This window comes from Sinocyclocheilus rhinocerous, unplaced genomic scaffold, assembly GCF_001515625.1.
Source record: "Sinocyclocheilus rhinocerous isolate Xijiao unplaced genomic scaffold, SAMN03320098_v1.1 scaffold588, whole genome shotgun sequence".
Taxonomy (NCBI): domain Eukaryota; kingdom Metazoa; phylum Chordata; class Actinopteri; order Cypriniformes; family Cyprinidae; genus Sinocyclocheilus; species Sinocyclocheilus rhinocerous.
Window position 1 is genome coordinate 739083 of NW_015635063.1, and position 12907 is coordinate 751989.

General features: G+C 34.9%; 1 protein-coding gene across 1 annotated transcript in view; it reads right to left on the reverse strand.

Moving 5' to 3' along the window:
- Positions 1-12907, reverse strand: part of LOC107746611 (semaphorin-5B-like) — a 64924-nt gene that overhangs the window by 9303 nt on the left and 42714 nt on the right. The window contains exons 6-12 of the mRNA XM_016560906.1: positions 11025-11087; positions 10568-10880; positions 9392-9677; positions 7512-7647; positions 7137-7344; positions 6854-7061; positions 2431-2548 (exon numbers count right to left, since the gene is read on the reverse strand). Coding sequence (XP_016416392.1) covers positions 2431-2548; positions 6854-7061; positions 7137-7344; positions 7512-7647; positions 9392-9677; positions 10568-10880; positions 11025-11087 — 1332 coding nt within the window. The remainder of the gene's footprint in view (positions 1-2430; positions 2549-6853; positions 7062-7136; positions 7345-7511; positions 7648-9391; positions 9678-10567; positions 10881-11024; positions 11088-12907) is intronic.

Consider the following 12907-nt stretch of genomic DNA (forward strand, 5'->3'; position numbering starts at 1 on the left):
AACAATAATAATAATATAAATACTAATATTAATGTATAGAACCTTACTGTAAAATGTTACCATAACTAAATATAATACAGTAACAGCTCTTACTGGTTATACGTAAAAGTGCAGTGGACGAATGATTTATTGAGACAGTAGCAGCACAGCACCCACATTCACATAATGTTCTTTCTCTTAAAATGTAAATGTCAACATCATTATATAATGCTAAAAGAAAGTATTTCGTGCAAAACACAAAGTCCAATGCAATCCAATCAGTCTGCTATTTATCCCATGTTATTTCTGACTAGAATCATATTTTGTTTATATGCTTAATGTTTAATGTTGCAAATCACAAATATTCAGTAGTGCATTCTGTGCATGTTGTAACTTAGTGTTGATTTACGTCATAACTATGGAACCAATACATTCTGCAAAAGTTTGAGAAAAGCACTCTTAAGGCCCGTTCACACCAAGGACGATAACTATAAAGATAACGATAAAGATATAGTTCTAAAAATCGTTCTCAATATTAAAGAATAGCAGAGTCCACACCACAACTATAACGATAAAGACAAAGAGAAACGATATCGTTGGAATCACTTTCAAAACGATTTTTCTCCAGCTGATGAACGATAAAAAATTGACAGCCAATCAGAATCCATCCTGCTGTAACGAGCTCAAGAATTTAAAGAGGCAGACGCACGTGTGCTTAGAATAAACAGACGATATCGTTCGCTGGTGTGGACGCTAATATCGTTATCTTTATAGTTATCGTTCTTGGTGTGAACGGGGCTTTACTCACTGTCTCAACTTCAAGCTATTACTATGGAAACAACTGTTTTTGCTCATTAGCATAATAGCAAGTACTTTTAATGCATAATATTAGTATGCAACTTGGGACAAAGCCAAAGCTTCCACAACGTTGTAGAAAATGAGGTTTGTTTATTATTGCTCCTTGGAGGATATCAACCATCAGAGATAATAGGAAATTTGTGATTGCTAATTATGGACCTAATGAAGTGCCAAGAGGGAACAGGAGTGTCATTGGCCAACCATCGTGCAGAACACCAGTGTGTAATTGACATTGTCAGATGAAGGGTTCGGATCAGCTGGGTCAGTCGTCAGGCTCTGTTTCAAGGCTCTTCATCAGAAATTTGATTCTTCACGACCAGTTCAAAAAAAAAATCATAGGAGATTTATGGTGTACTCAAAGAAAATGATACAGAATAGAGTAGCACAATGTAGAGTAGAACAGAATAAACATAATAGAATAAAACAGAATATGGAACAGAATAGAATAGAACAGAAATAAATAGAAGTGTGTAGAACAGAAGAGAATATAACAGAATAGAAAAGAATAGAAGCGTATAGAAAATAACAGAATAGAAGAGAACAGAACAGAAGCATATAAAATAGAAAAGAACAGAAAATAGCATCATACAGAATAGAACAGAATATAAAACAGAGTAATAGAACAGAACAGAATACAGAACAGAATAGAACAGAATAGAGTTGTGCAGAATAGAACAAACAGAAAAAAACAGAAAAAAATCAAGCATACATTACAGAATAGAAACATGCAGATTCTATATAGAATAGAATAGAAAATAAATGAATACAGAATAGAAAACTGAATATAACAAAGCAGAATAGAATATAAAATAACAGTACAACAGAAAATTATATATTAGCATAAAAAAGAATAAAATAGAATACAGAACAGAAAAGAATAGAAGCATACAGAATATAATAGAATAAAACAGAACAGAATCACATAGAATAGAAAACAAAAAATAAAAGCACAGAATAGAACAGAACAAAACTAACAGCAGTGTACAGAATAGAACAGAACAAAAAATAATAACAGTGTATAGAATAGAACAGAACAGAATGGAATACAACAGAACAGAATACAAGCATACAGTACAGAACAATAAAGAATAGAATAGAATAGAATAGAATAGAATAGAACAGAATGGAATACAACAGAACAGAATACAAGCATACAGTACAGAACAATAAAGAATAGAATAGAATAGAATAGAACAGAACAGAATGGAATACAACAGAACAGAATACAAACATACGGTACAGAACAATACAGAATAGAAGATGATAGATTAGTATAGAAAATAAATGAATACAGAATGGAAAAGAGTAGAATAGAATATAGAGTAGAATATAACAGAACAGAACAGAATAGAACAGAACAGAACAGAAAATGATATATTAGTATAGAAAGTAATCAAATAGAATACAGAAAAGAACAGAACAGAGGATCTTTTGCTAAAGATAATAATCGAAGTTACAGGAGACTTAATCAAAAATCTCCATTTACTCTATTTAATCTCACTTCCGTGTTGAAGAAACACCTGAGATAATAAAGAGATGCCATTTGTGATTTTTCTTTTATGTGTGATGATATTGTCTGAAAGTGTGTCTTACAGGGCACTTTGTGATGTCTTGGCTCCACTGGCTCATGTTGGAACTGTCCTCAATCGTCGTGCAGCTCTTCTGTTTCCGGTCCCAGCCGCAGTACGGATCCCTGGCACCCAGACAATCCCTACGATTACAAAAATCACACATCAATGACAAGGTCTTAATTAATACCACCATAAAAAGTGTCCCGTCTGCTCATCAGAACTTCTTAATGACAAAAGAGAAAAAGGAGAGGAGAGATTGGACTGCAATTGACTTCTACAGGATGTTGCAGACCTTAATAACTGAAGAATAAATCTCAGTGCAATAAATATTAAAACTAATACCTTTGGTACTTAAGTACTTTTAAAAGCAAGTACTTCTATACTTTTACTTAAGTAAAAATCTGTCTTTACAACTTTTACTTGTAATGGAGTAATATTTGACCAGCAGTATCTGTACTTTCACTCAAGTAATGGAGTTGAGTACTTTGTCCGCCTCTGCTAATACCATCCTTCTCAGACTGATCACTAAATCTCAAGGGAATGCTTTGCAAATTTTGTCTATAATCTAAACATCACTTAGAGATTTATTTTATTGAGATCAAAGTCAGAGACTGAGCTGAAGTGTAAATAAGCATCTGATCAGAGCGTGATATGATCTGACTGTTACAGTAACTACAGAGAAGACACAATAAACCTCAAATCCTGCTCTGAGAGATAAACAGCATCTGACAGCACCTCTGGTGATTTATTAGAGCTAACAGACTTATCATTTTCTTCTTGTGTCCTTTGGGTTCAGTGGAGTGAGACTGTGTGATTAATTCAAGAGCATGTTTCAGTATTTTAATGATGTGCCTTTCTTAAGAAGGACAAAGTATGAAAAACCAAACAATGCAAATTACCAGTAAATTACAAGCACATGCATACAACTAAATATTAACCAGTGTTCAAATGTTTGGGGCCTTGGTTTTTTTTTTATATATATTTTTTTAACTACATTAATTCAGCAAGGATTAAATTATTTCATTGATTAACAGTTACAGTTAAGACATTTATAAATAATGTTACAAAAGATTTCTGTGACAAATAAATGCTGTTTTTTCAAACTTCCTATTAATCAAATAATCCTGAAAAAAAGCATCCTGTTTTCCACAAAAGTATTAATCAGCAAAGCTGTTTTCAACTATCACAATAATCAGAAATGTTTCTTAAGACTGGAGTAATGATGCTGAAAATGTATGGGATGATATTAGGCTCAAAATGATTAATAGATGCACGCACAATTATCCATGTACTGCATAAATTTTATGCATGTATCTTACTAACCACAAACAAATGCCTTTCAATTTGTGTCTGTGGAATTCGGGATTAAATGATTGTGCAGTGATTTGAACAAATACAGACATGTTTGCAAATAAAAATGTTCTGTTCTGCATTAATATATCATTAATTGCTCAAGCAAAAAGGAATCCGTGCATTTGTGGATCAGGTGACACGCGTGCATACAAGGCCCAGTGCAATTCATTAATGTGTACACGATTTGAAAAATTCGCAAACAAATGCTGATCCACAAATGCACATTTTAATTGCTACATTCACAAATTATGATACTTTAATGCAAACTATAACATTTGTATTCACAAATATGTCTCTATTTGAACAAAATGCTGCACATTAATGTAATTCTTAACACTGCAGACACCGGTTGAAAAGCATTTGTTTCAGTGTAGTGAGGCGCATTTGCACATTTTACATTTTTATTCACAAACATGTCTGTATATTAGTTCAAATCGCTGCACAATCATTTAATCCCGAATTCCACAGACTCAAATCGAAAGGCATTTGTTTGTGGTTAGTAAGAATTTATGCAGTACATGGATAATTGTGAGTGCATCTATTAATCATTTTGAGTCTAATATCATCCCATAAAAATTCAGCTTTGCATCACAGGAATAAATTCAATTTTTAAATATATTACAATAGAAAATAGCTATTTTAATATTTCACAACATTAAGCCGACCCTAAACTTCTAAACAGTAGTATACACACTCATATTTTACTCCCAAATCAAATATAACAGTGTCTCAGCATCCCACTAACAACTAAACATCCATTTAATAAACACTAGCAACATTAGAAAACTGCAAATGTGCTAGAGATGCATAAAGAGAATAAATTTACATACATTAAAGGTTATATAAAATTATAATGACATGACTAAACACTTGCAGGTCAATCAACCTCTATAGATGAGAACTGGTATAAAATAATTAGAGTTATCTGCAACATCTTGTGAGATCTGACCTTTTGCCACCTGGGTGTATGTGTGCGTGGGGGAGAATATATAATGAAATTACTTTTTTCCATTGCACTGCCATGTTAAACACCGAGCGGCTTCACAAACACAGTTCCATCACATCCCATAACAGCTTCAAACATCAAAAGTGTCCGCCTCATGCAGCTCCGAGTGTTTGTGCAACAACATTTGCGGCAGGAAGTCAGGAAGAGAGTCTGAGGATCACGTTCCTCACATAAAGACCCTCTCCTACCTCTAAAGTCATTACCAACACCCTCGAATCATAAGCACATATGTGCCTCTAAACTGACAGATCACATGGAAAACCTCTCCTGATGTGACATGCTGCAAGAAGGCAAAAAACAAACATCTCTATTATATGGTGTATTTTAAATATGGTGTTATGTGGAGTTCTCTAAGGCGTTTAGCAGATCCAAAAAAAAACATTTTTGCTTGATTTTATAACTCAATTTACCATGTATTAGGGTACAAAATTGCACAAAGCTCTTACAAATCCAGCTCTGAAGCCCAATTCATCCATGTGGAGGCCATTATTTTATGAATTTGAGATCTAATTACAGTACATCTCTAATGTAAATGCAGTCGCTTCCTGCGAGAAGTGACGCATGCATTATATATTTTTAATGATGTTCGACAATTTATAGGTGTTCTATTCATAGCAGCGGTGTAGAACACGATGCAGCGATTTTTTTTAAATGACCTAGTTCATCATTCGTCCGCCTCTCGGCCAGTGGCAGAGGATTTATGAGATAATAATATCTGTGACTGCTCATAAGTACTGTCATTCACTTCATTTCCTTAAACTTCATTTCCTGTCTGACTCCAAGGGCATTAGCAGCTCGGAAGGACATGTGCTGTAATCAGCCTTTGCTGTAATTTAACAGCAACTGTGCATTGCAATATCATGTGTGAATAGGTACTCACTGTCAAAATCATGGCAAACGGAATCCGGAAATTTCAAGGCTTCAGGAGTTCTGTACTGATACAATAATGAATGTGACAGTTCAGTCCTGTTCATGGTTAGAACACTCTGACCTCAGGAGTCTGTTGTCAATGAGTCTGACACAATTATTCTTCAAGATCTTTCTGCATTGAGCACCAAAGAAATCACTCTCTGCCATTGTCTTTTAGTAGCCTATTATACTTCTCAGGAATCTGGTACAAGGTCATTTCTGTTGAAATTACACTACCATTCAAAAGTTTAGGGTCAGTATGATTTTTTTTTTTTCAAGAGATGAATACCAGCTTCTTCAGCAAGGATGCATTAAATTGATCAAAAGTCAAATTAAAGAAACTTTTGATTCATCAAATATAAATATAATTAAAAATATATTACCACAAATATATTAAGCAGCACAACTGTTTTCAACATTGACAATAATAAGAAACATTTCTTGAACACCAAATAACCATATTCCGATATCTGAGAACTAATTACATCTGTAATGTAAATGCAGTCCTTTTCTTTGAGGAGTGACGCATGCATTATATAATGATGTTTGATAATTTATAGGTGTTCTATTCACAAGTGTTGAAAATCTTATTGCATTCTGCTCCAAAGAAGTCACCACTTTTTTCAAATCTATTATACTTTTGGCAAATCTGGTTTAATCAGCTAATTTCTGTGAAAATGCACCACCATTCAAAAGTTTAGTGTCAGTATGATATTTTTTTTAATAAGTATTAAAGTTAATACTTTTATTAATTAAGGATGCAGTAAATTGATCAAAAGTGGCAGCAAAGACATTTAAAATGTTACAAACTTTCTATATACCTATGATAGTTCACAACAAAATATTAAGCAGCACAACTGTTTTCAACACTGATAATAATCAGAAATGTTTCTTGAGCAGCAAATCAGCATATTAGAATGATTTCTGAAGGATCGTGTGACACTGAAGACTGGAGTAATGACACTGAAAATTCAGCTCTACATCACAGGAATAAATTAGATTTTAAAATATATATAAATAGAAAACACAATATTTCACAATATTACGGTGTTTTTGATCAAATAAATGCAACTTTGCTGAGACTTCTTTCAAAACATTTTAGAAAACTAGTATTATTCATAAAGCCTAGTCGACTAAAGTGCATGTCCTAGTTGATGTGTGCATGCGTGCGACTCACTGTTCGGTTTTGTAGTTGGAGCATCTCTCCAGAGGGATCTTCAGCACTCTGCTGGGGAGTCCCACGAAAAGCGACCTATCGCTGTGCAGAATCTGCAGGTTCAGGATTGGCTCCTGCATGTTTTCTGGGAGAATGTTCATCTCCTCCAAGTAACATCCGCGCAGACTCTTATTAGTTGTGGATAAGACCTTGATGATGGTGCCGTACTCTGATTGGTCAATGAAAGAAAACTATTAGAACCACAGAGCACAACACTGAATGTCACACTTTATTCCTTCCTGACCTGTGCCGATGTACATGACGTGGTAGAGCGTGTCTCTCCCCTGAACAATGTCCACAGCCAGTCTGGAGAAACGGATGTTGTCTTGCATGACCAGAGGATCCGTAGAGATGGGCTGAACCACCTCGCTCATGAGGAAGAGCCGCTGGGCGTCTTGAAGACTGCGTTCTGTTAGATTACCGCCAGGACCTGAATCATTCACTGTCCCACACTGTCACAGAGATAGGTGATGAGGAACGGCACGTTAGAGAAACGGTAAATCTAAATCGAACTGACTACTGCATTTTGTGCCAAACATCTTGAATAAAATTGTGAGTTGGCTACAGGGTAAAAGTAAAATACTTTGAAATGGAAGCTGCAGCAGTTCATTTCCTTCACCTGAAAATTTGGGATGGGGTTGGGAGTGGAAAGCCAGCTGGTCCGAGGGTTCTCCTGATAGCGAAAGGGTCCGTTAAAGGCCTGCGTGATGGCACTGAGGTTAAACGCACACACTGCTGATGCAGCAATGCTGTTCCTGTGAATGAGAGGAAGAAGTGAAAGATGGTGTGGTGCTGTACATTCTAAATGAAAATCTTAACAGAAAAACAGTAGTGTTCAAAGTTAGGGGTCGGTAAGATTTTAAGAGCTAGATGTACTGAAGAGGGCAAATTAGTTCTGCTGGTGATCTACTGACAATGCGCAAATTAAAGAACACAGATGGGCCATTTCCATAATGACCAAGCAAATTAGCAACTAAGGCAGCCATATCAAGCACAAAGTGATTTCCGATATGCTTTTTTGGAAATTGAATGGCACAAATAGCAGTAAATTGACTCCTGCAAACCGTAGTAAAGTTAGGGGTCGGTAAGATTTTAAGAGCTAGATGTACTGAAGAGGGCAAATTAGTTCTGCTGGTGATCTACTGACAATGCGCAAATTAAAGAACACAGATGGAGCCAGATCATTTCCATAATGACCAAGCAAATTAGCAACTAAGGCAGCCATATCAAGCACAAAGTGATTTCCGATATGCTTTTTTGGAAATTGAATGGCACAAATAGCAGTAAATTGACTCCTGCAAACCGTAGTAAGTAGCCTTGCATGTTTTATTTTAATATTCTCCTCCCATAAATATTGCATCTAGAGATGCTCATACTAACCGGTTAACCAATTAACCGTTAACTGACAGTAAGAAGTTTGACTGATTTATACAGTTAGTTAAACTTAGTTAAATTCTAGTAGTTTTTAAAAATATTTTAAAATGTTTGTCGGCACCGATAGCCTCGTGGTTAGTGCATCGACATACAGCGCAACTTTGCTCACAGCGACCCGAGTTTGAATCCCGTCTCGGGGTCCTTTGCCAAACCCGCTCCCCTCTCTCCACCCAATGCTTTCCTGTCATCTCTCTACTGACCTATCCTAATAAAAAAAAGGCATAAAAGCCAATAAAAATGACTTTTAAAAAAATGTTTGCTGCATGGTTAAAAATATGCTACAAATATAAAATAAAATAGTTTTTATGAGAAAAACAGGTAAGTCATTTTATTATTACATTCAGAAATACCAGTAAATCAAGTGAAATGTGACCCTGGACCACAAAACCAGTCATAAGGGTCAGTTTTTTTAAATTGAGATTTATACATCATTTGAAAGCTGAATTTCCATTAATGTATGGTTTGTTATGATAGCACAATATTTGGCCGAGATACAACTAAACATTAGAAAAACTAGATATATAACTAGGCTATATGCTATTTTAGTCCGCCTCACTCCACAACAAAACATTTCAATTTAATGGTACTCAGAACAGAACAACAAGGAAAATATAAGACGCTATATAGACAACAAGCCAAAACAAATGAATTTAAAGCAAAACTGAAACAGAAACCGACGTTGGGCTCACGTAGCCTCTCATTCGGCACAAATCCAAATGTTTCCATATTTGCGGTGTATTTGGATGCCAAACTATGATTTATTATGTAGGCTGAATCAGGCTTTGTACTTCACTTGTGTTCCAATATCCACGTAAAATCGAATGTGCTTGGCATAATATCACTGAAGGATCATGTGACACTGAAGACTGGAGGAATGAAGCTGAAAACTCAGCTTCGATCACTAGAATAAATGAAATTTTACAATATATTCAAATAGAAAACAGTACTTACTTCTCGCTTACAAGACATTAATAAATGGAAGTTTTATTTTGTTGCAAATTCTGCTCTAACCTAATGAAATTCCTGCCGTGTGACTGTTCACTACTTCATGAAGCATCCACTCACACGTTGGTGGTGAAGACTCCATAGATGAGATCTTGCTCAGGAAGGTAGAAGGTGCTCTGCAGCTCATGGTAGTAGAAGGGAACATCTCCAGAGCGGGAACAGTTGAGTCGAGCCTTCATGAAGGTGGTCCATGTGTCTTCCAGCAGGAAACGACCACCAATGTCATTCTGACACACACGGGCCACACGAGAGAAGACCGTCTTCCCACAGTCCTGTTCTACTGCGTTCTCTCTCAGAAAAAGGTACGTGAAGCGGCCCACCTCGTATGCAGAGACAAAGTGAGGTTCTGTAGAGAGAAAGGGAAGGAAGAAGGTGGATATCTTGCTTTCAGTGACAGCGGTGTGGTTTGACATGACAAAATATAATACCTTAAAGATAATTATTTCAAAAAACAGACATAAATATAAGGGTGAATCACAAAAACATGGCCAGCTGACTTTTCACACCAAAATCAGAAGAAAAATAAGTTTTATTTAAAGAAATCGAAGAATATTTAAGACTATTAGGATGTTTGAATTATGGTATTCTTTCCCTCAAAATCAAAATTTTTTGTTGATTCTCACCACTGTAATACAGATTTTTTATCACAGTGAAAAATACTATATATAATGCAACAATTTTAACGATTTGTTTTTATTTTAAATTATTTTTTATCACAGTAATAAAATTCTTAATGCAACATTTTTTAATTAAAAATGTATCAATGCTTAACTTTTGAGTTTTTTAAATGTCATGCATCTGTATTGCGGCATGAATAAAATAAGCTAATATAATGATTTTTTACTTTAAAAATAAATGCTATCATAGTAAAAAAATATGTTGTAATTTTATATTTAATGCAACATTTTTAAAGCATTAACAATATATCCAGATGTTTAACTCTTGTGTTTGCGTTTAATTTATATTTTCTAACACAATATTTTGATACTTCATTACATACAATTAGTTAATATTTCTTTTAATGTACAAATATAAATATATAAATTAAGGCAAGTAAAAAAAAATACTACCATGATGTATTAATAAAAAATACAATTAAATTATCATTATTTTTTCAGTAATGAGAATATAGGTCAACATAGGCTTAATTGTCATGAAAATAATGTTATTGACCTAAACATATTCTTTACAGGATTTTTCAGATTCATTGATAAGTTGTGTGTTGTCCTGCTGTACCGTTGAGCCATTTGGAGTTGTACTGTGCGGTCCGCAGGGGCGGCATGTTCCCCAGACTGCGGTAAATAATGGGGTCGCGGCTAGAGAAATCAGTCACTGTAGCTGCGTAGACTTCTCCACTCTCAGTTATCATGGCTGTAGAGTTGTGTCGAGGGTCGTAGGGACAGCGAGCCACCCCGCCGATGGACTCCAGGACGCTGGAGATGTCCGTAACAGGGCGAGTCGTACACATGGGCATGAAAGCATTAGTGCCGCAGGTGAACAGACGACTGCCGTTCAACAGGAGGACACGGACATAGTTCTGACACTCATCCTGAGAGAGAAGAAACAATTCATTTCACACACATTACAGTTTACTTCCAGAACCCTACCGTTGCACTCCATTAACATGCAGTACATTCATTCAGAGTGCTTTATGGTAAACCAAACACTCCACATCCCAGTGTTCGTCTCTCACCTCTGTCTTTCCTTTGCTCTGGCAGGACCTCCTGGTGCTCTCGTCTACTCCCCACTCTGTGGCCTGCAATTAACAGCCAATTAACATCACGGTTAGAAGTTAAGCTATCAAGACATGGATCACGTGCATCCATTAACTCTGAGAGATTCATGAGGGAACGGAAGGGGTTCGTGAGTTGACAAAAAACTAATAATTAATTCAAATAAATACATTATTTTATAATAGTTCAAAAAATTATTTTAGATATTTGTTTACCTGCTTGTCATGTAACCATAGGCCAACATCTGAAAAGCATGAACCATGTAATTTTAGTATCACTAAGATACTATTATTTTTAAAATATTTTGAATTTAGCTCTAATATTACATATTTAGTTTAATATTTTAAATACTTTTTGTATTTTCTGTTTTCATTATTTACTTAAAATTTTAGTAAATTTGTTGTGTTTTTGTCATTTTTACAAGTTACTGTTTTTTTAATGTGTAAATAGTATTTAGTTATTTTTATTTAAGTTTTAGTTTAAGCAACAGTGTTATTTTCATATCAATTATATTTTGTTTTCATGTTGATGTTAGTTAATGTCTCAGTAACTTTGTTGTGTGTTTTGTCGTTTTTATTTATTTTTAATATGTCTTCTATAAATAGACATTAAACTAACTGTCTAAAAGTTAAACTAAAGGAAAATTAGAAATGTTGCTTTGGGAACTAGAAAAATTAATTTTTTGTAAAAATTTTTTTATTTAAGTTAATGTTTTTATTGCAACTAATGAAGGTTTTAGAATTAGCTAAAGGGTTAGTTCACTCAAAAATGAAAATTAGCCCGTGTTTTACTCACCTTCAAGGCATCCTAGGTGTATATGACATTCTTCTTTCAGACGAATCCAATCGGAGTTATATAAAAAAATTGTCCTTGCTCTTCCAAGCTTTATAATGGACGCATACGTTCTACGTCATCCGCCAGAATGGCTTGCACGTATGACAGTTAGCGGAAGTGAGAGAAAAGTGTTTATAACGTTTTAAATATGGATATTTTTCTTACAAAAATGCATCAATTCTGCCTTTATTCACCCCCGGAGCCATGTGAGGCACATTTTATTATGGATGTGCGCGCTTTATTTTACTTCTTTTGGACTGTTGAACAGAAACACCCACCCACTGCCATTATAAAGCTTGGAAGAGCAAGGACAATTTTTTCTATAACTCCGATTGGATTCGTCTTAAAGAGGAAAGTCATATACACCTAGGATGCCTTGATGGTGAGTAAAACATGGGCTAATTTTCATTTTTGAGTGAACTAACCCTTTAACATTGATTACACTTCAAACAAGAGGCCAATGAGAGAGAAAGAGAGATTTACAGAGGAATAAACCTGCAGACCCAGAGACAGAGGAGAAAGAGAGAAACTACTGAGGAAGATATGGATTGCTGGTGTTTAGTCTGTGTGTGTGTGTGTGTTTTGTGTGTGTGTTACTGTTAATGACTGTTGAACAGAAACACCCACCCACTGCCATTATAAAGCTTGGAAGAGCAAGGACAATTTTTTCTATAACTCCGATTGGATTCGTCTTAAAGAGGAAAGTCATATACACCTAGGATGCCTTGATGGTGAGTAAAACATGGGCTAATTTTCATTTTTGAGTGAACTAACCCTTTAACAATAATATCCCTGTTAAGTGCATCAAGTTAAACTAAATAAAAATAGGAAATATTGCTTTGGTAACTAGCTGAAATAAAATATTTCAAGTTGTTTTTTTGTAATTGAGTGTATTTCAGTTTTCTTTATGTTTACATTTACTTTAAGTAAACGTTTTTATGGATTTATTTTCAATCCAGCACTTTAACATGTCAAATGCATCTGACTGTTTGTGTTTCAGCATTTTTGT